Source organism: Diabrotica virgifera, chromosome 3 (genome assembly GCF_917563875.1).
Source record: "Diabrotica virgifera virgifera chromosome 3, PGI_DIABVI_V3a".
Classification (NCBI taxonomy): Eukaryota; Metazoa; Arthropoda; class Insecta; order Coleoptera; family Chrysomelidae; genus Diabrotica; species Diabrotica virgifera.
Genome location: NC_065445.1, coordinates 248,393,198 through 248,420,547, shown reverse-complemented (window position 1 = coordinate 248,420,547; position 27,350 = coordinate 248,393,198). Strand labels below are relative to the sequence as shown.

Sequence of the window (27,350 nt, the reverse complement as noted above, 5' to 3'; positions counted from 1 at the left end):
ACACAAAAAGAAGAAGAAGAAGTATAGATTTTTATATGCTTCTGTTTTTACCTACATTTCTTTTCCGCTCCTTATAGAATATGTTCCATCTATTTGTTGGATTGTGTCGAATAGTCTCTTTTTGTTCCTCTTACCATATGCATTGTTGGTAGGTTTTTCTATTGTTTTGTTTCTACAGTATTTCGTTTAAAAAGTTGTAAATATATAAAGATGAAGAGCGTAGGCGCAAAATTTTGCGCCAATAATTTTTAAATGCATTCATTTTTTTTCGAATTCTGATAAAACTAATAATTATTATTGAAAAATGTAAACGCATAATGAAAGAATACATCATTACCAAGGGCCAAAAGTCCCTCAGAATAAACAAAAAGTTTCTTTTGAATGAGATATTTGAAATTAAAAATCACAATTAATTTTCTCTTCGGTTTTACCTCTGTAACTTATTCAAATAAACACTATAGAAGTTTCCAGGGACTTTCGGCCCTCGGTAATAATGTAATCTTTCATTCTGCGTTTAAATTTTTTTAAAATACCTATTAGTTTTCTCAGGATTCGAAAAAATGAATGCATTTAAAAAGCATTTGCTCGAAATTTTGCGCATACGCTCTGAACGGAGTAAAAGAGGAAAGCTATTGACATAAAAGCTGGTTCGTAAAACTTCTTGTATATTTATATTCCAAACGTTTACAATTACAATAATTATAAAATATATTCAGTAAAATTAATTAAAATGTGGCAAAAGCCTACAGTCATAAAATCAGGTAGAATTAAAAGTATCTATATGCCACACCCATTAATATACCCTTCATTGTTTCCCCCACAATATGCGTCGTAGGTTGTCCAAGCTTTAAAACCATTCCCTTTCATTCTCTGCCATTCGTCGAATATTTTTTTTACACATTTAACATCGTCGTGGATGTCATCGTCCCTTAAACTGTCACAAGTCACGCCACAGCCTTGAGGATGTGCTGGGGGATCACACCTAGGAAAAAAACATTTCTATTAAACTGTTACTAAAATATTAATTTATGGCATACTAGATGATCATTAGAGCTCGGTACTCGGGAAATATGCAAAATGCATATTAAGTGCATATTGGCATATTTTGGATAAATTTTATAATAGCCCAGTAAATGAACGGGAAATTCGGCGATACCGTGTAATTTTCAGGGGCAACTCTGAATTGCATGAAAATTTGGAATTAGGTTCTACTTACCCTCCACTTCAAAGTTGAAATTGTGCCTTTGGTTGCTTTTACTTGGGGGGTGACAGTCACCCCTTCTCGGGGGTGAAGAAACACACGTTCAAGATAAGACCGGAAATGGATAAATTGACTGATTTTAAGCAACTTTTGTTCTATAGAGTTTTTTACTTAAGTCAATACTTTTCGAGTTATTTTCCATTGAAAATGTTGATTTTTCGACAAAAAACTACGTTTTCAGACGGTTTTTCGCAAATAACTCAAAAAGTAAATATTTTATCGAAAAACATATCTTTAGCAAAAGTGTAGCTGATAAAAAACCCAAAAAAATGGTGTATCAGCAAAGTCTATCAATCAAACAAAAACAAAGTTGTAGCTCATGAAAAATACGTTCCTATTCGTCTAATTCCAAATCGAATATTTCAAAGTGAAATCACCGAAAGATTAAGCACTTTTTGGGAAAAACCCATATAACTTTTTTAAAGTATTTATAAAAAGTTTTGTTGTAATTGTTAATAAAAGTTTTAGCATTAAAAATAAGCGAGTTACGCTCAAAATAAAGTTGGCCCTCTTTTTTTTTGTAAAAAATCATGAAAATCTCGCCGTGTTTAGCTCCCCAAATGAAATTAATCGCTACCGCTTTACAAACAATTTACTTACCTATCTATTTTTTTATATGATATGTCAGTCTCACCGGTTTAAAGTGTTTATTTTTGAAAGGGTTATAATTGAGAAAGCTTGAATGGGTCCCTAATCACGAGTGTATGCAAATTTTGAACAGCCATATCTTAACCTATTTTTGTCTTTCGGAGAAACAAAATGAAATTAGCATATTTATAAAAGCAAAACCTACATTTTTTTACTCTTTAAGATTTTTCTTATCACTAATACTTTTTAAGTTATTTTGAAAAAATGAAACTTTTCAAAAATTTTTAGAAATTTTTTTTTTTAATTTAAAACCAAATGTTTTCAAAAATAAGCACTTCAAACCAATCAAACTTACAGATTATATAAACAATACACATACAGTTAAAATGGATGGTAAAGCCAAACGATTAATTTCATTTAGGGTGCTAAATAGAGGAAGGTTTTCACGATGTTTTTTGTCAAAAAAAGGAGCCAATTTTTTTTTCAGTGTAACTCGTTTATTTTTAATGCTGTAAACTTTTCTAAAAAACAAATAATAAATTTTTTTCGATACTTTAAAAATGTTAATAAGGTTTTCCCGAAATACGCTTCTTCCTTCGGTGATTTCGCGTTGAATTATTCGATTTGGAATTAGAGGAATAAGAACGTATTTTTCATGAGCTACAACTTTGCTTCTACTCAATTTGTAGACTTTTTTTCGTTTTTTTATAGGCTACACTTTTGCTAAAAATATTTTTTTCTATAAAATATTTACTTTTTGAGTTATTTGGGAAAAACGGTCTGAAAACATAGTTTTTTTGTCGAAAAATCAACATTTCAAAACGCGAATAACTCGAAAAGTATTGACTTACGTAAAAAACTTTATATAACAAAAGGTGCTTAAAATAAGTCAATTTATCTATTTCCGGCCTTATTTTAAACACGCGTTTTTCACCCCCCGAGAAGGGGTAAATGTCACCCCCAAGTTAAAGCAATCAACGGTACAAATTCAACTTTGAAGTGGAGGGTAAGTAGAATCTAAATCCAAATTTTCATGAAATTCGGAGTTGCCCCTGGAAATTACACTCCAGAACGGTCATTTATTGGGCTATAAGTGCAAATGCATTTATTAAAAGTGCATATTTTGAGTTATTTAGGAAAAATCGCTTTAAAACATGCATTTTATCACCAAAAATCAAAATCTTTCATAACTTAAAAAGCATTGATTTATTCTAATAACTTTATATAACAAATTTTCCTTAGAATTTGTCCCTCTATCGATTTATGGGGTTATTTTTAATAAATTAATATTCACCCACGCAAAGGGGGTGCCATTTACCCCCAGGGTAAAAGCGCAAGTTTTCACCAGTTTTCGTAAAAATCGATGGAGGTTTACCGAAATCAAAGATAATAGTTGATTTTTACCTTCAGTGACTGCACTATAGAAAAGAAATTGCAATTTAATAATCGAAATGCTACGCGCATTTTGCAAGCTCATAAATTAGTAAACGCTAAATATGTAGCCGCAAAATAATTAATTTTATTAGTATTAATTACAATTCTCTCTTAAGCCGGGAAGATGGGGAGGTTTCCTTGCGAAGGGGTAGTAGCTCAATAATTGAAATGCGCGTATTTTAAAACTTTATTTGAGGGTTAAGGGAATAAGCTAAAAATCTAAACTATATACCTATATCCCTTCGAAAGCTCATAAATAGCTCGTAATTCCGCGGCAAAAATCGACTAAATATCTCTATTTTTAAGTATAGGACAAAAATATTAAATTCCTGCCCAGTGTAACGAGCCCAAAATTTTTAATCTACGGTATATGAAATATGAAAGCTCATAAATATCTCGTAGTTTTATTTATTTAGCGCTATTTGTATTTTAGTTTCTACAAGATGGGAGGCTAGCTCAACAGGGGTGAAATAGAAAGAAGTTTTTCCGTGTATAAACAATTATTATCAGATAGACGGCACAGTTTTTCTCTAGAAAATTTTGAAAAGCATTTAATAATATATAGTTTTAACTTTAATAATAATAATATAATAAAGAATGATGATGATGAATACATATAAAGAATACATGAATATAATGATGTAGGTGATAGAAATTTAAAGAAATATTTTTGGGAATTTGGCATAAAATAAATTAAATACCTTCAATACAAAGATTGCTGCGTTTTATATTTATATGCATGACATTTATAAGAGCATATTTTAGTGCATAGTTCAACTGTTTTTTGTGCATATTTGCATGCATATTTTAGGGTTTTTTAAGTGCATATTTCCCGAGCTCTAATGATCATTGTAAAGGATTTATTGTAACCAAAAGACTGTAAACAGCCATTATCGCATTTACACCAATATCAGATAGAATTTACACCATATGACTCAAAGGTAAACTGCATAACAGTAACAACGTGACAATGGTTAAAGTATATGCACCGACGAAAGATTCAGATGAAGAAGAGGTTGAAACATTCTGTGGAGAACTACAGGAAGTATGTGATAAAATCCAATTCACCAGGCTGGGGAAAGAAGAAACTTTTCTAAATATATTTGGGAAGCATAGTTTGCATACTAAAACCAGTCAAAATGCACTTAGGGATGCACAATTCTCAGCAGTAAATAATTATGCAGATTTTAGTACTAACTTCCAGAGAAAAGATATCCATAAAGGAACGTGGAAAATACCTCTAACCAACGAAAGTAATCAAATCCGAATGGAACCAGAGAGAGAGGAATGAAGGCAATTAAAAGCAATAAGAACGGAATCTACAGTGGAAACTATCAGAACAGCCAAAATGTGAAGAAATTCGGAATGGTATGATGATGAATGGACATATAAACGAAAGAGAGGAAGACCACAGATGAGATGGGTAGATGACCTAAAACACCAAGCAGGCTCAAAATGGATGCACATGGCTCAGGATAGAGAAATATGGAGGAGCGAAGGGGATGCCTATGTCCAATATTGGATGTCGCAAGGCTAATAGATAGATGATGATGAATGCAGAGCTGCAGTAGAGGAAAAAAGGCAAGCTAAGCTTAACCAACTTCAGAGAAACACAAGAACTAACAGGGAAATTTATAACGAAAAGAGAATACAAACGACTAGAATATGCAGAAGAAAAAAAGAGAGGCTTTAAAAAAACAAGTAAGAGAGAACACAGTGTGATTTAGAACACAGAGAACACAGTGTGATTTAGATTGACGATGTGCAAAGACAAGAATGGAGAACTGCTAACAGAGAAGCAAAAAATGATATTGAGATAATACTAAGAATAATAGGCAAGAAGGAGCCTACTCGGAACTAAAATAAATCAATGCAGGTGTACCACAAGGTAGTGTCATAGGACCAGTCCTGCACATATTATGCACTTTCGATATTTCTAAGTTAGATAATAACACAACAGCTACCTTTACTGGTTATACTGCTGTCTTGGCCGTAGATGAAGATCATGAAAAAGCAGACTAAATGCTGGCGAATTAAATTACAAAATAAAGTCAGATAATACTCAGATAAACCCTAAATATGCCGATACCGAATATATTTGGGTACGCTGGGAGACGCTAGTCTACGCTCGTGGACCCATGTTAAAAAGAAGCTTGACATCAAATATAAAAAAAATGTATTGACTATTGGGAAGATAATCTACTCTGTCAGTCTACAACACAAAACTTTTGTATAAGGTACATTCCATGTCAAATCACTCAGGCAAAAAATTTTGGATCTCCGATTTGTCTGAAAATTGGTATATAGCTTGTAGTGTAGGAAACAAAGGTTGAACCTTGCAAAATGGACACAAGTCCGGTTTTATTTTTTTTCTGGTATATCAAGGGGTGCTTATTATAAGACTAACTTTTTCTGAAAAAATTTCGCCCCGGAACCTCCCTTTTCACCCCTTTAAAGGGGGTAATTTGTGGTTTTTGCGGAACGTAGCCCTTCCTGTAACTTTTACAAAAAATTTCTTTTATAGAAATATGAAGAGGACTATATTTTCTACGATTTATTTCCACACCATCTCTCTATCATCCACCGTTTAGCGGGGGTGGCGCCCTAAAATTGACAAGTTTTTAAAAAAGATGTTTTTAAAAAATATATATTTTTCCCTAACTGTAACGGAAATTAAGAAGAAATCCTGCGGCAATTATTCACAAATAATTGACTGATTTTTTGGTATAGGTTTCACTTAAGGATAATTTCCCTTTTTTTAATTACCGGGTGTTACATTTTAAAAAACCTCTTTTTATACCATCCGAACCGTTTATGCTAGAGTAAAAAGACTTTCAGCGATTACCCATGTACTGGTGCTATTTACAAATTTGTATAATGCACCCCCATTTTTTCCCCGGAACCACCCCAAAAAAGAGAAGAATTAATAAATAAATTGATTTTCTTGGAATCCTTCACACACAATGCCCTTTATTAATATGCTTCATATATAATTTTGTGCAAGTTATTATTACCCATGCATGGACACTAAAAGCGATTTCCTAGTACAACCCCTGTAGCCAAAAACAATAAATAAAATGGGGGGTTGAAATTTTTTTTTGTTTTTTGCTTTTTGATCCATGTGGGCATATGCTTCATCAATAGTGCTTTTCAAAAATATATATGGTTATTGCAACATCCCTGCGCAAACCACCCCTATCCTTGAAAATATACTGCAGAAACTACCCCTATACCTTATCCAGCATGTTTTTACGATTTTCTCATTACCTATTCATTTTTTTTAAACAAAACTTATACAAAGTGAAAGACCACTATTTACTCTAAAAATTAGGTCCTATTCATTTTTTTTCGTTTAAGCAACCGTTACGGCACAGTGGCGCCGTAAACCTCATATATGCTTTGACGGGCTCCAGTTTTTGTTTTCTTTTTTCGTCATCTGTTCGTTTTATTGTTAAAGTACTTATGCAAAATAAAACAACACAGTGTAACCTACAAATTATGACTTATGCACATTTTACATTCTTTGCTCCCCAAAGCCACAGTGGTGGCCCAAAATAAATTTTTGCATATTTTCGCCACCTACACGCATTTTATTGCATTAATGCTACCTTAACAGCACAATATTTACCCTTAGGTGGTCGCTACGCAGTGGCGGATCCAGGGAGGGGTGATGGGGGTGATCACCTCCCCCCCTCTCAAACCAAGTGATATTATATTCAAAAATTATAAAAATATTCATTTATTTTTATAGAAATTTAACCAATTGGCACCCCCTCTTAACGATTCTGGATCCGCCACTGTCGCTAAAGCATAAAAAGTCATTCTTATAAAAATAATATTAATATAAGTATTTCTATAAAAATAAATGAATATTTTTATAATCTTCAAATATAATATCACTTGGTTTGAGAGGGGTGGGGGTGCCATCACCCCCATCACCCCTCCCTGGATCCGCCACTGCTTAGCGACCACTTAGGGGTGAATATTGTGCTATTAAGGTAGCATTAACGCAATAAAATGCGTGTAGGTGGCAAAATATGAAAAAATTTATTTTGGGCCACCACTGTAGCTTTGGGGAGCAAAGAATGTAAAATGTGCATAGATCATGATTTGTAGGTTACACTGTGTTGTTTTATTTTACATAAGACTTTATCAATAAAACAAACAGATGACGAAAAAATAAACAAAAACTGGAGCACGTCAAAGCATATATGAGGTTTACGGCGCCACTGTGCCGTAACGGTTGCTTAAACGAAAAAAATGAATAGGTCCTAATTTTTAGAGTAAATAGTGGTCTTTAACCTTGTATAAGTTTTGTTTAAAAAAAAATGAATAGGTAATGAGAAAATCGTAAAAACATGCTGGATAAGGTATAGGGGTAGTTTCTGCAGTATATTTTCAAGGATAGGGGTGGTTTGCGCAGGGATGTTGCAATAACCATATATATTTTTGAAAAGCACTATTGATGAAGCATATGCCCACATGGATCAAAAAGCAAAAAACAAAAAAAAATTTCAACCCCCCATTTTATTTATTGTTTTTGGCTACAGGGGTTGTACTAGGAAATCGCTTTTAATGTCCATGCATGGGTAATAATAACTTGCACAAAATGATATATGAAGCATAATAATGAAGGGCATTGTCTGTGAAGGATTCCAAGAAAATCACTTTATTTATTAATTCTTCTTTTTTTCTGGGTGGTTCTGGGGAAAAAATGGGGGTGCATTATACAAATTTGTAAATAACACCAGTACATGGGTAATCGCTGAAAGTCTTTTTACTCTAGCATAAACGGTTCAGATGGTATAAAAAGGGGTTTTTTAAAATGTAACACCCTGTAATTAAAAAAAGGGCAATTACCCTTAAGTAAAACCTATACCAAAAAATCAATCATCTATTTGTGAATAATTTCCGCAGCATTTCTTTTTAATTTCCGTTACAGTTAGGGAAAAATATATTTTTTTTTAAAAACATTTTTTTTTAAAACTTGTCAACTTTGGGGCGCCACCCTTGCTAAACGGTGGATGATATAGAGATGCTGTCGGAAATAAATCGTAGAAAATATAGTCCTCTTCAAATTTCTATAAAAGAAATTTTTTGTAAAAGGTACAGGAAGGGCTACGTTCTGCAAAAACCATAAATTACCCCCTTTAAAGGGGTGAAAAGGGGGGTTCCGGGGCGAAATTTTTTCAGAAAAAGTTAGTCTTATAATAAGCACCCCTTGATATGCCAGAAAAAAAATAAAACCGGACTTGTGTCCATTTTGCAAGGTTCAACCTCTGTTTCCTACACTATTGTGCGGGACGTAAAAATAAGATATTTAAGGTCAAAAAATCTTCTTCTTTTTTTCTCAAAATGTCATTTTATGCGATTTTACAGTGATTTGGTGTTTATTTAAACAAATTTGCATTTTCTGTCGTAAAGTATCAATGAAAAACATAATATTTTAATAGAAAGGACTCAAAAATATCATTATATGGCATTATAACAAGTTATTTTTAATCAAAACAAGTTTTTGATCAAATTTTATAGTGTAAAAAACGTTAAAATACCGTTTTTACATTTTCTTCCATTCCCAAAATATATCATCATCGATTTGGCTGAAAATTTGCCCACAGATAGCCAAAAGATAGGACTTTAAGTGGTTAGAAGGATTTGAATTATATTACAATACCAAAAAAGTTACATGCAGTAATATCAGACTCAAAAGTATATATGAGTCCAGTCGGGATATCATTTGACCTTGAATGCCGAGCTACCCAAAATTTTATTTTTCTGATCTTTAGGGGAGTCAATAGTAGCCTAAATTTAAAATCACGAATGAACTCCTCCGTTACGTTAGCCGCCATCTTGATTTTAAAGGTTAATTGGTTATATATAAGGATATAAGGATAAGGATTTTGCTTAATATCTCCGCATTTTTAACTTTTCGACAAAAATGGTAGGAACTGAAATTGTTCCAAATAAACCGTATTTACAATTATTACAATTTATTTTTAACAATTTTTGTCGTGAGGTCGATATTGTCGAGTTAATTTTACTTACAGTAGACGCCTATATTTTTGACTATAATATTGCATGTAACTTTTTTGGTATTGTAATATATTTCAAATCCTTCTCACCACTTAAAGTGCTATGTTTTGTCTATCTGTGAGCAAATTTTCAGACAAATCGATTATGATGTATTTTGGGAATGGGGAAAAATGTAAAAAACGGTATTTTAACGTTTTCTACACTATAAAATTTGATCAAAAGCTTGTTCTGAATCAAAGTAACTGGTTATAATGCCATATAATGACATTTTTGAGTCCCTTCTATTAAAATATTATGTTTTTCATTGATACTTTACGATAGAAAATGCAAATTTGTATAAATAAACACCAAATCACTGTAAAATCGCATAAAATAACATTTTGAGAAAAAAAGAAGAAGAAGATTTTTTGACCTTAAATATCTTATTTTTACGTCCCGCAGAAGCTATATACCAATTTTCAGACAAATCGGAGGTCCAAAGTTTTTTTTGCTCCAAAATTGAGTGATTTGAAATGGAATGACCCATAAACATACTCTAAAACCTATTTGGACATATGACATCCAGCTGTGGGGTTGTACTAGTAAGAGTAATTTAAACATCATAGGAACAGTGACCTACATAAGAACCTCGAACTGGATACTGTTAACAAGACCATTAAAAAATTTACCAAGAGTCACAAACAACGACCTCTTCAATACGTCAAAATTGAGGCTATCCAGCTCCTCGGCAATATGTATCTAGCTAGAAGACTAAAGAGAAAAAAGCCTTCGAGTTAGTTAAATGAATATCAGGGTATAGTGCAAGTGATGGTACAGATTAACATTTGTGCAACAAATTAACAGAACCTAAGGGATACTAGTGAGTTTGTCCTTAGTCTTAAGTTTTTAGTAGAAATTTAGGCTAGAAAAAAGTTGCTTATTGATTATATTGGTGTTTATTACAGTAGCGCGTCATCAATACGGAAAACGCGTTCCAAGATTGCGGCTTTAATTCTGAATATTTTGTAGAGATATTTGGCACACATATTCGTAATATAGTAAAGAATGGCGGTACAGAGCCCAATTTGAGAAATATATTAGTATGTGGAAATTACTCTATAATTAAATAAAATATTAAAAAAACGAGCCTGTACCGCTATTAAGAAGAACAAAAAAATACACTTTCTTCAAATAAACTTTTTTATCCCATGCCTAGATTTTGTGTCATATTGGAACTACTAAAAATGTTTATCTCTAACAAGAAATCAAACATATTGTAACTAAATAACTAATTAGGCAACATAGAGAAATAGTCACTGTCATTTTGACAAACCTGTGTCAGATTTCTAAGTGTAATAGCACGATTCTCTTATCTGAGGTTATCTGTTCTGTTATCATCTGTTATCTGTATCGATATTATGTTCAGTGCAGTAGTGTATTATTTTAAGAATTCGTTAGTGTTGGTCCTTAGGGGGAGTAGTGTTTATTTTATAATTAATTTGTTATATTTTTGTGTAATAGAACTAAGTTTTTGGACTATTTGAAAAAATAGATTATTGTTAATAATTAACAATTATTATGAGTTTTACTTATACATTTGAGTCCACGAGTCTTTACCCGTGCGTCATCATTTAAAGCATACGAAGTAAGTCGATGATAAGTCGGAAATTGAAATTTATTAAACGCAACAGCAAGTGAGAGTAAGTAGCTACTGCTCCTATTACGGGTTAAAATTTGAGTTATCAAATATGTGTTTTATCTCGCCAGGTATTAATGACGCACGGATAAAGACTCGTGTACTCAACTTGTAGGTAAGTGTATTTACGTGAAAATATTTCGAATTCTAATGCGAGGATAGAAAGTATTAGGAGGATTTTTTATTCTAAAAATATTATCAATAGTTTAAAAAAATGGAAAAAGTTCGTTTAAACACTTTAGAATGTACCAGGAAAATAAAAGATGAAAATGTGACATGTGTAAATTGTGGAGAACAGCATCCCGTAAATTACAGAGGGTGTATTATACATAAGCAACTTCAAGAGAAAATGCATCCAAAACTTAGAGAACGAAATGGACAAACATCTAAAGGAAACAGGGCTACAACACAAGGAATGACATATGCACAGGTAACCAATCAAAATAATCAACAAGAAGGTAACACTATATACCAACAAAATAGTATAAGTCAACCCAATGATATCTCTGAACTGAAAGCAATCAAGATCTCATCACGCAAATGGGAACAATAATGAATCTTATCACCGCTCTTGTCTCAAATAGGTCATAATGGTCCAAACACTAAAAATAGCATTATAGAATGCAAACGGCTTAAACCAGCATACTCATGAACTCAAAAGTTTCATAACCAACAATGAAATAGATGTCATGCTAGTTACTGAAACTCACTTCACAAATAAATGTCACCTAGCCCTAGTTAACTACAAAATTTACTTTACCAACCATCCAGATGGGACTGCACATGGAGGCACAGCAATACTAATAGGAAACTCAATAAAACATCACGAACTGGAAAGATATACAGAAAATCACCTACAAGCCACTACCATTGCAATAGAAGGAGTTACTAAAATCACCAACATATCTGCTGTATACTGCCGTCCCAAGCACAACAATAAAAGAGACAACTATGAGATTTTCTTCAAAACACTTGGAAACAAATTTATAGCGGGTGGAGATTACAACGCTAAAAACACAGTATGGGGTGCGAGAGTTACAACTACTAAGGGTCGTGAACTACTAACTGCAATGCATTGCAATAATCTAAACTACCTGTCAACAGGAGAACCCACATATTGGCTTTCGGACCCTTATAAAATACCAGACCTTCTTGATTTCTATATCACAAAAGGAATTGACAGCAAACTAGTCACAGCAACATCCAGCTTAGACATGTCTTCGGATCACACTCCCGTCCTTATGAACATGTACTCCGATATAACTCAGAATCCAAATCCACCCGCTCTGTGCAATAAAAAGACCAATTGAGATACTTTTCAAGAAGTATTAGATGAAGCAATAGATTTAAAAATACCATTAAAAACACCTGCAGATGTTGAATGGGCGATAACTAACCTCATAAAAAACATACAGAAAGCTTCATGGGCAGCAACTCCAAACTACAAACAGTCAACAAGAAAAGAATCCTGCTCTCCAACTATAAAAGAAAAAAATTCAGAGAAAAGAAGGCTAATAATAAATTGGCAACAAAACAGAACAATGAGCAATAAAAATAAATTTAATAAAGCAGCAAGGGAACTAAATAAAATAATACTTGAAGTAAAAAATGATCCTATACAAAGATACTTAGAAGAGCTTACACCAACAGAAGCCACCGACTACTCACTATGGAAAGCCACAAGGAAACTAAAAAGTCCTCAGACACCAGTAACACCAATAAGAAAAAACAATGGCAAATGGGCAAGAAATAACATGGAGAAGGCAGATGCCTTTGGTGGCTATCTCTCACAAGTTTTTCAACCAAACAGCTTGGAATCAACACCTGAAGAATTGGAGGAAATAAATAGAGTACTAAATGAACCTTACCAAATGGAGCTGCCCATACCGAAATTTAAGTACAACGAAGTTAAGGATCTAATAATGAAAGAAATTAATCCTAAAAAAGCTCCTGGTTATGATCTGATAACGGGTAGGATACTACAAAAATTAACAAAGAAAGGAATAACGGCAGTTTTACAAATTTTTAATGCAATAATAAGATTAAATTATTTTCGGCAACAACTGAAAATGGCAGTTATAATTATGATCCCAAAACCAGGACAAAAACTAGAGGAATTAACATCATATAGGCCAATAAGTTTACTGCCTGTGCTTTCCAAAGTGCTGGAAAAATTAATAATGAAAAGCATCAAGCCAATACTAGATAGCAAAAATCTCATACCAGAACATCAGTTTGGGTTTAGACAAGAACATGGAACCATAGAGCAAGTCCATAGATTAGTAAAACATATCAGCAACGACTTTGAAAATAAGCGATATTGCTCAGCAGCGTTTCTTGACATAAGCCAAGCGTTCGATAAAGTCTGGCACAAAGGTCTACTCTATAAACTAAAAAACCTATTGCCTCATCCATATTATGAACTTCTAAAGTCTTACTTATCTGACAGATTCTATTCAGTTAAATACCATTCAGAATATTCAGAATTATACCAAATAAAATCAGGAGTACCGCAAGGCAGCGTGTTAGGACCAATGTTGTACCAGCTTTTTACTGCAGATCTACCAACTTCAAGAACTACAATAACAGCAACCTTCGCAGATGACACTGCAGTACTCGCCTCACATCATGATCCAGTAACTGCCTCAAGAAACTTACAAGCCAGCCTTAATAATATCCAAGCATGGTTAAAAAAATGGAAAATTCGAGTTAATGAGACCAAATCAATCCATGTTACCTTTACACTAAGAAGAGGTATATGTCCAGCAGTGTTATTAAATAACCAAATGATTACTCAGAGAAATGAAGTCAAATATTTAGGTTTACATCTTGACAGAAGATTAACATGGAGAACACATATACTCGTATTTACAAAACGAAAACAATTGGGTCTCAAACTAAAACAACTTTACTGGCTTATTGGCAGGAAATCACAATTAAATCTCGCAAATAAGATCTTAATATATAAAGCCGTACTGAAGCCAATATGGAAGTATGGAATTCAATTATGGGGTTCTGCTAGAAATTCAAACCTAGAAATCCTACAAAGATTCCAGAACAAAGTTCTTCGAATTATAACCAATGTTCGGGTGGTATGTTTCTAACAAAATTATAGAAAAAGCCCTCAATGTTCCATCCATAAAAACTGAAGTCACAAAGTACAGTGAAAAGTACAAAAGCAAAACTAGTGCTCACTCTAATTACTTAGTGCGCGAACTGTTTAATGTCAACGATGAAGTGCGTCGACTACAGCGTTTTAAGCCTACAGACTTAATAAACAGATTTAAATAAAATTATTTAACAGTTACCGCTACATTATTAACTGTGTTTGTTAATTATATGTTAAAGTAAGCCTCTCACTGGAGAGAATTCCTACAAGTCATTTTTTCTTCTAATTATTGTCATAAAATTTACTTATTGTTACGAGTGATTACAGATTGTAAATTAAGTGGAGCTAAATAAAATAAAAAAAAATATGTTTGTGTAATAGAACTAAGTTTTTGGACTATTTGAAAAAATAGATTATTGTTAATAATTAACAATTAAATTTAATTTGAGTTATCAAATGTGTTTTATCTCGCCAGGTATTAATGACGCACGGATAAAGACTCGTGTACTGAACTTTTAGGTAATTATATTTACGTGAAAATATTTCGAATTCTAATGCGAGTATATAAAGTATTAGGAGGATTTTTTATTCTAAAAATATTATCAATAGTTTAAAAAAATGGGAAAAGTTCATTTAAAGTTCTAAAATTGTTTTATTATTATTTCGTGCAAATACCTATGTTAACATAAAATGTTCACCCGTTTTGGTTTATTTTTATAAATATTTATTTACTAATAATAAAAATTGTTTTCTATTACTTCCATTTAGCGCGCCTATGAGTATATTGTCAAAATATTGATCTTAGATAATCTCAATTGCCACTGTTCGAAAAAGATATGATACTATCTTCCGAAGATATATTGATGATGCGCTACTGTAGGCTCTTAAAACAAAAGAAAACTTTATTAATAGACTTACCAAAATAACTGAGAAATTTGAAACAGGCCGTGATCATTAGTTTGAGTATTCCTAGCAGCAGTATTATATCTTGATTCATGCTCGACAATACAAATCCAGGTTGGAATTTGCCAGCGAGGCAAGTGGTATTCGTTAAGTAGTTCACGCGCCAAAGTACATTTGTCGTAGACTCTGCAATATGCAAAAGGAAGAACAACCAATAATAGTAATGTTGCTTTGGAAACCATTTTATAGTAGGTATCTGAAAAATAATGAAAAGTAAAATTCGGAAATAATCATAAATCCTAATATGCCGGACCGTGGAAGTATTTGAGTATGCAAAACCTGAGGACCGGCAACTATGTTCGAATTCTTTTACCTGTGACCTTGAACAATGAAAACTTAATGCTGGAAGGTGCGATGGTGCCTTGTTACCCCCTCCCACCCCCTATGTTACTGGCAGATAAAAAGCGATTTTTTTGTATTTTTTGGATGATTGTAAGCAAAAAACGTTCTTACAAGTTTTTTCGTAAAATACATAGTTTTCTAGATAAACACGGTTAAATTTAAAAAAAATCGAAGAATTGCAATTTTTGAACCCGAATACAGTTAAGTCCGGGAATCTTTGCCCGTGCGTCATCATTTAAAGCAGGGATGGGCTAAAAGCCGGCCCGCGGGCCGGATCCGGCCCTTTCGCTTACTTTATCCGGCCCGTTTGAAAAATCCCACAAGCAATTTTTTTTAAACTCGTAAATGCAATTTTGTTGAAATCGACAGTGTTAGTGCGATAGTGTGCTGTTCATATAAATAATAAAGAATATTATAATTCCGAAGAGCTGTAACCCTACTTTAAAGTATACAACATAGTTTCACAAAGCAAGATTCTACTGACTACATAGAATTGAATGTGCACTTCTCACACTCTTTGAGACAGTGATGTTTTGGTTTCCGCCAGGATATTTGTTGTCTCCAAGGAACACTTTTTCCTTCGATTTTATACTTCACATTCAGCTGTAACAACTCATACTTATTATTTTTAAGTATGTGCCCCAAATATGCTGTCTTTTTCCTTTTAATAGTGGTCAAAAGTAATCTGTCTCTTCCCATTCTGTGCATCACCATTTCGTCCGTAATTCTGTCCATGATATTCTCAAAATTCTCCTAAAAACACTTCTCAAAAGCTTCCAGCTTTCACATTAAGTCAACATTAACAGTCCACGCTTCGGCACCATAAAGAAGAATATATAGTTAACATTTAACATAACAGAGAAGGATAACATTTTACTATCCTATATGTGATTTGCAGATTGAGTGTTTGGTTATACTCAGAAATTTTCTCACCTTCAAAGAAGCTGCTCTTGATTGTCCTATTCTTGATACAATTTCCGATTTCGGATTTAGATCTTCCGTAATCCAGACCTCTACCCTAAGTAAAGTATTTCATTTTGTCCACTTGTTTATATCTTCATTTTTTATCTGGACCATATTTCTTTAAAAATTACGTGACATATTTTACTGGCCACAAATTGTTCGCATGTACACCCAAGTAATACAAATGTTTTCACCCATTTTGAAAAAATGTGAAAACGTTGAATTGTCCACGTCCGTCTGTCTGCCCGTAAACACAACTACTCCGTTATTAGAACAGATAGAACGACAAATGAGGTGTCGAATGAAAGCTTCTAATCCAAGGATGCTATTAAAGGTGAGAAATTTTACCTTGGACTTCCAGTTTTAGAGTTGCAACCGGAAGTACGGTTTTAAAGTCACCTAAATAGTATAAGCGATATATCATTCGACGTGCCTTAGCAAGATGAAAACAAGTGTAAAATTTTGGTTTTTATATCATTTCCGGTTAAAAAGTTCTAACCGGAAATGCCATATTATAGTCACAGAAATAGTACATGTGATACATCAATATACAGGTATTGGACAGTCGACCACTAGACCCGTAAAAGTCTAGAAAAGTCGAGCTTGAATCTTTAGTTCCGGTTTTGACGTCATTTCCTCTAAGCTCCGATAAGTTATGACCGAAAGTTTGTCAAAAATTACTGGAAATTAGTGAAATCGTTTATCAATCGACGCAAAATTATACGAAGAGTTCAAATATCGACTTTTGGTTCTACTTCCGGTCACGTTGGGTAAAAAATTAGGACTTACGAAGTCTAATTACTTGTTTATGATTACTGTTATCTATTACTCACAGTAAAATTTCTTTATCCAAATGCTTTAAAATGATACTTATAGTAGTTTTCTCAAAATAATTTCTTGGATAGGGAAAAACTTTACCAATAACATTCGCGTGTGCACAAGCTTACGTACGCGATATACTATTCCGGCCCGGGAGACATTTTGAAAATTTCATTTTGGCCCGCGCTTAAAAGTATTTGCCCACCCCTGATTTAAAGCATACGAAATAAGTCGATGATAAGTCGGAAATTGAAATTTACTTAACGCAACAGTAAGTCACTTACTTTCACTTGCTGTTGCGTTTAGTAAATTTCAATTTTCGAGTTATCATCAACTTATTTCGTATGCTTTAAATGATGACGCACGGGTAAAAATTCCCGGACTCAACTGTAACTATTGATTAAAAAATAAAATAGCAATTCTAGGCCCAGAGCACGAAAAATAAAATTCTATTTTGCTGACGTCACAAAATAGAATTGCATAATGGGAGAATCGACGGTTGATAGGCAACGTGACGTCACTAAAATAGAATTCTATTTGGCGTCCTCCCGCACCAGCTTGCAGCATTTGAAAATTCATGTCAAGTTTTACCGGTTTTGATTATTTGCATTGCTAAAAATTAATTTTTTATTGGTAAACAAAGCTATAAACAAACAGTGTTTGAGCGTTTTGTCGCATGTCCGCACCGCGCCAAGGAAGTCCTACCTGGTCGGTTTCATGGTCGGTTCCGTTCGGTTTTAATCCTTAATGCAAGGACTGCAAGGTAATAGTTAGGCCGATGCCACATTATGCGTTTTGACCGGATGCGGTGAAAACGCATCCGTTTCCAACGCAACCGGACCGGCCTGTCACACTATGCGTTTAGTCTGGTGAATTTTGTAAGCGCGTACCGATGACTCAAAACGCATCCGTTTCCAACGCAACCGGATCGATCTGTCACACTATGCGTTTTCACCGGATGCGGCGGAAACGCATCCGGTCAAAACGCATAATGTGGCATCGGCCTTAGTGAGACAGTAAGCCAACAACATAAGCTGCTTGTTTTGGACATTGAAATAAAAAGGGAAGCTAAACCAAAATATCGGCGAGGACCATAAAATATCAAGTGGTGGATGCTAAAAGATGAGAAGGAAGGCCTATTCGGGGAAAGAAGAGTAGACAAAATATGTTGGGACATGAAAGGAAGCCTTAATACAATTTGGATAAAAATGGCCAGTAGTATTAGAGAGACTGCTATTGAAATACTTGGGAAAACGTCAGTAAAAAAGTTTGAGGATAAAGAGACTTGGTGGTGGTCAAACGAAGTACAAGGAAAAATAAAAGAGAAGGGAAAATTATATAAAAAGTGGTAAGAAACCAGATCCGACACAGATCTTCAAGACTATATGGTGGCGAAAAAGGAAGCGAAAGTAATAGTAGCAAAAGCCAAAGCAGAAGCGAATTCAAACCTATACGATCAACCAGGGAAGGCGAAACGAAGATATATAAAATAGCCAAACAGATAGCAAAGAAAGCAAAAGATTTTAATCAGATTAGATGTATCCGAGATGAAAATAATAAAATACTAGTTCACAAAAAGGATGTCAAAAAGAGATGGAGAAAATACTTTGACAGCTTATTAAATGAAGAATTTGACAGACAGCCTGTAGAGTCAACGGAGACAGTAGCAGCAATGGTCACCAAAATAACAAACGAGGAAGTGGCTCAAGTCAAAAAATAAAGAAAGAAAAAGCGGTAGGACCAGATGATATTTCTGGGGAAGTATGGAGAGCATTGGGAGAGACAGGAACAAGGCGGCTAGCAGGTTTATTTAATATAATTATGGAAGTTCGACAAATGCCAGACGAATGGAGAAGCAGTATACTAGTACCTGTCTACAAAAACAAGGGAGATTTACAACAATGTACAAACTACAGGGCTTTAAAACTGCTTAGCCACACCATGAAAATATGGGAAAGAGTAATTGATAGACGGATATGTAAAGAGACGGCAGATCAACAACAGATGCGAATTTCATTATAAGGCAGATGATGGAAAAATACAGGAGTAAAGAAAAAAATGCTCATATGGTATTCATTGATCTTGAGAACGCATATGATAATGTTCCTCGAGAGATTATGTGGTGGGTACTCAATAAAAAAGGAGTCCCTGGTGAATATGTAAAGGTTGTGAGGTATATTTATGAGGGAGTAACGACTAGTGTTAGGACAGGTGTGGGAGAGACTTATAAATTTCATTTGAAAGTAAGATTGCACCAAGGCTCGGTACTTAGTCCGTATTTATTCTCATTAGTTTTGGACCAGATAACAGCGAAACTACAGGGTAACATTTCACGGTGCTTAATGTATGCTGATGATGTAGTATTAGTAGGAAATAGTGAAAGAGACTTAAAACAAAACTGGAATAGTGGAGATAAGCTCTGGCGGAAAAAGGTTTAAAACTTAGTAGGACAAAGACAGAGTATTTGAATTGTTCATTTAAAGATGGAGTTACTACAAATAAAATGGTATCTTTGGATGGTGAACTGATTGTAAAAAGCAATAAGTACCTGGGATCGGTATTGCAGAGTAATGGAGAAATAGATGGAGATGCATGCAGTAGAATTAGTGCTGGATGTATGAAGTGGAGGGAAGCGAGTGGTGTGCTGTGTGACAGGAAAATTCCAATAAAGTTGAAGGGAAAATTCTATAAAACAGCCATAAGACCGGCTATGATGTACGAAACTGTATGTTAGGCAGGGAAAAAGAAAGAGAAACAACGAATGCATGTGGCAGAAATGAGAATGCTTAGATGGATGGGTGGAGTGACAAAAATAGATAAAATTAAAAATGAGTATATTAGGGGAAGTCTAGGTGTGGCACCAATTGATGCCAAAATGAGAGAGCATAGGTTGAGACGATTTGGTTATGTTCAACATCGAGACGCTAATCCCCCAATACGAAGAATTGCTGAAGTGCAGATTCATTTAAGGAGTAGGAGAGGAAGACCAAAGAAGACGTGGAGGAGACGATTAGACAGGACATGTGGGTAAAGGGAATTAATATTCATATGACCCAAGATAGAATTGTATGGAGAAATGCAATTAGATAAGCCGAACCCGCATGTACATAAGGCAAAGAAAATGGTGATGATATATGGTACAGTATGGATAAATATAATCGAAGATTACAAACATACAGAAACAGAAGAGCAAAAAGGTTTTAGAACCGAAAGGTCGATGTGGGCCACTCATTATACGTTATGCATCTGATATCGCAAGAAAACCGCTAGGAAACAAGAGGTACATTTACTATACATACATCCACCTTAAAAAAGCATACGATAGTGTCTCCCTTAAGGAACTCTAGGAAGCCTTATAATTAAGCAAGATTAAAGAATATAACATAACATAAAGGAAACTAAACAACCATATAATAATACACCATGTTTGGTCTGCACTTTTGTATGGTGCAGAATTGTGGATACTAAAAGTATGAACCTGAACAGAATTGAAGCATTGGAATTGTGGATTTACATACGGATGCTAAATATATCAAGAAAACCTAATGAGGAAGAAGTACCAAGGGGAGTCAAAAAGATAGAGAACTGTTAAAGTCTGTTAAATACCAGAAAATGTTTTATCTGGGACATATCGTGAGGGGAAATCGATATAGAATAGTATAGGTCTGGATCCCGCATACCAAAAAGAAGTTGATTAATAGCAAGCTGAAAATTTGTTAATAGCTTAAAGGTGTCTAGTCGGACAAACTTTGATATATTGGAACACTGGAACAGAGGAAGTTTTAATTGTGGAACAGGTTAAAAATTTGGGACGTCAGACTACGAAAACGTCAGATGTATTGTGTTCGACAGAACTTCCGATTGATTTGTTAGCCTTTCATTAAACTCTCATGCAAAAATCAGACTGCTATTACTAACCAACAAGATTCCTGTCATTTGACATGTTCTTCGTGTTCCACTCATTAAAATGCCCAGTTGGTGATAAACACCAGTCTGATTTTTGCATGAGAGTTTAATGAAAAAGCAACAAATCATTTGAAATTTCTGTCCGACAAAATACATCTGACGTTTTCGTAATCTGACGCTCCAAATTTTTAACCTGTTCCACCATTAAAACTTCCCCTATCCCAGTGTTCCCATCTATCAAAGTTTGTCCGACTAGACACCGTTAAGCTATTAACAAATTTTCAGCTTGCTATTAATCAACTTTTTTTTCTTATGCGGGATCCAGACCTAGTAGAGTTGATCCTTAAAATCAAAATAAAGAGGCCGTAGAAGTGTAGGAAGAAAACAAGGTTCTTGGTTAAAAAACATTCGTGAATGGACTCAGATATCAAATGCAGGACAATTTTAGTATTCCATGTTGCAAAATATCGAAAAGCCTTCGCAAGGATGATCGCCAACGTCGGATAGTTCTGTTGTGTCAAGTGAAGAAAAAGAATAATAATACATATGCTGAAGGAAAAAAATTGACAATAAACTTTCAAAAGCATCAAGGGAGCCAAAGGCCTAAAACAGCTTTTTACCAACGCTTTTTACGATATACATATCTTTAACAGGTACTAATCATAAAAGTGACAATGGCGAAGATGCTATCAGCAGTAAAAATCAAAACGACTCCTCAACCCCATTTGAAACACATAGGGGGTTAAGGCAGGGAAATGCGCTGGCGTGTCAGCTTTTTAATGTAGCCTTACAAAAAGTCGTACGAGACGCTAATTTAGATACCAGGGGAACAATTTTAATAGATCAGTCCAAATCGTCTGCATATAGCATATGCAAACGATGTGGACATTATAACAAGAACCAGTGCGAGAATTGCGGAAATCCTAACCGAGCTAGCAACAGCAGCAAAATGAATGTAGTCCAGAGAAATAAGATTTTTCTCGTGACACATCCCCCTCCAGGCCGAAACCAAATTTTTTGAGTAGTATGGACATCTATATTAATAACCTTTATGTTTCCTGCAGCCGATTTTGATGATATACATAGTTATAAATAAATGAAAATCAAAAAACGATAAATTTTCGCTTTTTTCGTCTATAACCAAAAAGTTAAGCATTTTAAACAAAATTGAGAGTAAGAAACTCATAAATCGTCTAAAAAATTTCAATATGGAGTTCGCTGAATATGTCTATTCTTATTGGTTGCTTAGAAAATTGCAAAATAAATCATAAATTTTGAGTTTTTATAAATATTCATAACTTATGTAAAAATTAACTTAGAACCTTCTTATTAAACGAATTGCTGAGACTTCTGGTGGTTAAATTATATTTTAAATTTCAAAGCAAGTGGTCAAATAGTTTAAAATTTGTTTATCACAAATTAATTTTTTTGCAACACTATAAGGCAGATAATTATGAGGTTACAGTAAGACTTCTGACAGTTCATGGAAGAAGAACATTTATACTATTGACTTAATTAAAAAGAAAATGACAAAAAGTAATTTTAAACAGTGTAAAATTATTTTGCAAAAACACGTCGATTTTTTGCTTACTTATAAACAATTAGAATAACTTTTTAACCGTTACGGCTAGAAAAATTATTTTTTCGTATTTGGAAAGACTGAATTTTTATTCACATTTACATTTAGAAAGAAAAACAATTGTCCTAGGAAAATTAGGGACGAAGTTAGCCCCCCTTTGTTTAATTCACATGTTTTTGCAAAATAATTTTGCAGTATTTAGAATTATTTTTTGTTTTTTCTTTTATTAAATTAATAGTATAAATTTTCTTCTTTCATAAACTATCCAACGTATTAGTGTAACTTCATCATTTTCTGACATATAGCGTTACAAAGAAAATTAATTTGGGAAAAAGAAATTAAATACCTGTTAAACTATTTGACCAATTGCTTTGAAATTTGGGGTATGATTTAAGCACCAGAAGTCTCAGCATTTCGTGTAATAAGAACGTTCTAAGTTAATTTTTACATAAGTGATGAATATTTATAAAAACTCAAAATTTATTATTTATTTTTCAATTTTCTAAGCAACCAATAAGGACAGACGTATTCAGCGAAAGCCATATTGAAGTTTTTTATACGATTTATGAGTTTCTCGCTCTCAAATTTGTTTAAAATACTTAACTTTTTGGTTATAGACGAAAAAAGCGAAAATTTGCTGTTTTTTGATCTTCATTTGTTTATAACTATGTATATCATGAAAATCGGCTGCAGGAAACATATAGGTTATTAATATAGATTTCCATACTACTCAAAAATTTTGGTTTCGGCCTGGAGGGGGTTGTGTCATTAACAGGATATTTTTTTTCCTTATTTCTCTGAACTAATGGGGTTACATATATCAAAATAAAACCAAATTCATGGCGACTAACATAAACACAAGAGCTGGAAATGTTGATGCAGATCGAATCATCAATGATCAAAACTTCGAAGCGGTCAAAGAGTTGATATATCTCAAGGGCGGATCCAGGGAGGGGGCCATGGGGGCTATGGCCCCCTCCGAGTATTAAAAAAAATAGAAGTTTTTAGTTTCAAACACAATAATGTATTATGTACAAAACAAAACAAATAAATATGTCTTCTTGACTAGAATTGAACAAAACCAGTAACAGAAGCTTCAAGAATGACATAATAATCTTTTGTAATTCAAAATGTTGATAATTTTACAAAGTACCAATTGTTAGAACGACCTTGGCAACCATCAAAATCGTATCAATTTCCATATTCTGTACTCTGTACGCACAAATAATAAAAAATAAATGAAGCGTTACTTGGGTCATCAGTACTTAGAAACTTAGAACAAAGGAGTTGATTAGTACTTTTGTACATTCAAAAGGGATTGTTTTGCAAGTATTGCATTTTATTTTTCTAATAAAAAATATGGTCGCAACAAAGGGATGACAATGACAGCCCAAAGCCTTGTCACGAAACGCTTAACATTTTTCGTCAAACTCATGGACAAAGACGGAGTCATACAAACCCATGAAAAAACATCATACATCAACATATAATAGTAGAGTCTATATAGTTTTCTTAGGTCGATAAAATATTTCTCTAAGAGGCCATCGGGATGATGGCCTTCTGCTTCTGGACGAAGATGCTGGAGCTGGGGAATTGTTGATGTTTAAAATCGCATAAGGAGATAAGGCTCTTAAACAACACCTATCCACAGCATCTTCCCGAGTAACATACATTAGCAGCCTAGTCAAAATCAATTGATAACATGTTGTGGTGAAGAAATAATTGAACAAATAATGAATTAGGTTCAAAGTGCAAATTAATACTCTGTCCTATTTGACGAAACGACCGACGTATCCCACGTGCAACAGCTTTCTCTAAATTTGAGATACATATACATACAATAACAACATTCGTGAAAACTTTGTTAAGTTCATTGACGCTTATGGGAACATAAAAATAAATGAAAATCAAGAAAGAGGGAAAGAACAAGGTCTAACAGGAGAAGCATTGGGAAAAGTAGTATTAAACTTGTTGAAAAAACTGCACTTGGATCCGAAGAAATGTGTAGAAATTGGTACTGGCTTTAATAATACTTTAATAAGGATAAGTTTTGAATGTCTTTATGGCACTCAAAAGTGTATGAAAAGTGCCTGAAAACTCACCATTAACCGTAATTTTTAAAAATTACCCCCAGACCCCTTGATACCCCTCCTCAAGAAAAGTTCATGGTCCCTCCCGAAAATCGGTCCTGGATCCGCCCTTGATATATCTAGGGACATCGGTTTACCCCAATAATAACACATCAGGGGAAATAAAAAGACGAATAATAATTGCAAACAGGTGTTATCATGGTCTATCAAAGTACTTAGCTAACAAACGTCTGTCTCGAAAAACTCATAAAAGGCTGCATAGAACATTGACAGTCCCCGTTCTTCAATAATATGGATCAGAGGCATGGACGCTAACTAAAACAGATGAATCACTCTATCGATTTTTCAAAGAAAGGTGCTAAGATATTCGGAGCGGTCCGTAAGAGCGGAATATCGAGGCGTAGATATAACTTTGAACTGCAGAATATCTACAAGAATACGTTTGGTGGAAAAGATACTACCACTATAATTAAGCGAAACCGCCTGCAGTAGGCAGGACATGTAGCCTGGGCCCCTGCATCGAATACGATAAAAAAGATTCTAAGAACACAACCCGTGGGAATGAGAAGACGGGGTAGACCGAAGTTGAGGTGGATGGACGGGGTAACACAAGATGCCGACAAGCTCTGAGTCGGCAACTGGAAAATCCAAGCAAGGGACAGAATAGAATGGCGTAGAAAGCTTGAGAAGGTCGAGGCCCTCTAAGGGCTGCAGCACTAAGATGATGATGATTTAAAAGGTATTGCAGATATAGAAAAGGAAATGTGGAGGAGTGGGCATTCCACTTAATAACAATAACAATATATATTGTGCTTCGCAAATGAACCGATAGTCATGGCACAAGACCACGAAGATACATGAGAAGGAAGAATAGTATAAATGCACACTAGAAATAAAACGTAAATTAACAGAACCTATGTGCATATGATTGATAAAACGGGGTCTAATATTACAAAGTGTTGAATACATCAGTTCTTGTAAAAACTATAAATATCTAGGTTTACATATTACAAATAATGGCACAATGGACAACGCAATATGATACGGAAACATATAGGATAGGAGAGCAATATCGATACTAAATGAGATCCTCAGAGATCAGACAAACCTGGGATCTGGGATCTGGATCTGGATCTGACATCTGGAATCTGGGATAAAAATATATATAATACTACAATCTGGAGCATTATAAATCATGGAAGTGAAGTCTTAACAAATGAAAACTAGAACAGAGCAAGTAAACTTTTGGCGAATATGTGCTGGAAAGACCAGGAGAAAACGAATAATAAATGACCGTATCAGAAAAATAATGAAAATAGGTCACACAATTTAAATGTAGAAGGTATAAGGACAAACCAGCTTAATATGGTAAGGCCATGTGCATAGGATAGCAGAAGAGATAGCCAAAGCAACTGTTAAATTGGGTACCGGCTGGACCCAGAATACGTGGACGACAAAGAAGCAGGAGAGAATGCTTAGACAGGGAAATTAGAGACAACAACTTGGATGAAGACGTGGAGAGATAGAGATGATAGCGACTGGATATCGAAAGATTAATACCATCAAGAATTTTTCATTAAATGAAACAAAAAAAAATACAAAATTTTACAGTTAATTCACGCTTTACAGTTTTACAGGTACCTATTATTAAGTAAAAAAGTAAAAAAATAAATTTATATAGTTTATAATAATCTTCCGTTAAAATGAGTAGCTTTAAGATAAATGGTTCAAGCAAAAAAAAATTAAAATACAAATTTGATTAAAATTAAGAGTGTATGTTAATTTATAATTTATAATTATGTATAGGTATTACTTACCTCGTATCGTCGTTTAACTTTAACACGGAATATGTGGAAGGCATCAATTTTTGCCTTTTTATACTAATATAATATCAATTAGAATCCAAAAAATTATGAACTGATAGTGGGTCTTGATACAGGTTAACGTTGAAATACAGGGACGGTCAAGCTGTATTAAATAAATGATTTTGAACTTTCTATTAGATACAAATGGTTAAAAATGTTTTAATTTATTACCCTGCAAAATAGCAATAAATAGAGAAAAGGAGGGAAACAAACTTTTTTTTATTCAATGTTTTTCAGCCACTTAGATTTTAGGAGCTTCATAATTCGCCTAGACAAACCTTGTAATTATCGAACAGTCCACCAAAAATTGGCAAATTAAGTTTGCCAACTCTTTTACAAATAAAAAAGTTCTCCAAACAATGTTTTGGCTTATAAACAAATAGAATATTAGTGCACTCACTGAAGGTAAACTATTACAAAACCCCCAACTTTTAAAGAACCTCTTGGATTGACATAAAATTTGGCATACACATAGCTAACGTATCAAGGAAAAAAAAAGAATGTGTGTGTACTTTGTACGCACGTAAGAAGTTATACTTCTATTATATGATTTAAACGAAATTAATATACTTTTTATTTATATTTTATTTAAATATTAAACTAATTTATACTTACTACTTCTCAAACATTTTTATTAAAACAGTGCCAAAAATTAAAATAATAAAAGAATAAAACACACACAAACACATTAAAAATGCCACAAATGATTTCTGACCATTAATT

General features: G+C 33.7%; 1 protein-coding gene across 1 annotated transcript; it reads right to left on the bottom strand.

Annotated features, from left to right (window-relative positions):
* Nucleotides 1-648: 648 nt before the first annotated feature.
* LOC126881664 (alpha-lactalbumin-like) lies at nucleotides 649-26,721 on the bottom strand. The gene is made up of 3 exons (XM_050646053.1): nucleotides 26,580-26,721; nucleotides 15,019-15,259; nucleotides 649-982 (listed from the first exon to the last, which is right to left on the bottom strand). Exons 2-3 carry the CDS (start codon nucleotides 15,243-15,245, stop codon nucleotides 778-780), a joined length of 432 nt encoding a protein of 143 aa, XP_050502010.1. The 5' UTR covers nucleotides 15,246-15,259; nucleotides 26,580-26,721; the 3' UTR covers nucleotides 649-777.
* Nucleotides 26,722-27,350: the final 629 nt, after the last annotated feature.

Coding starts and splice junctions, on each gene's coding strand:
- LOC126881664 (XM_050646053.1), bottom strand. CDS start 15,245: ATGGTTTCCAAAGCAACATTACTATTATTGGTTGTTCTTCCTTTTGCA. Junction 983..15,018: donor CAAATTTCTCAGTTATTTTG/GTAAGTCTATTA, acceptor TTTTTTTCCTAG/GTGTGATCCCCCAGCACATC.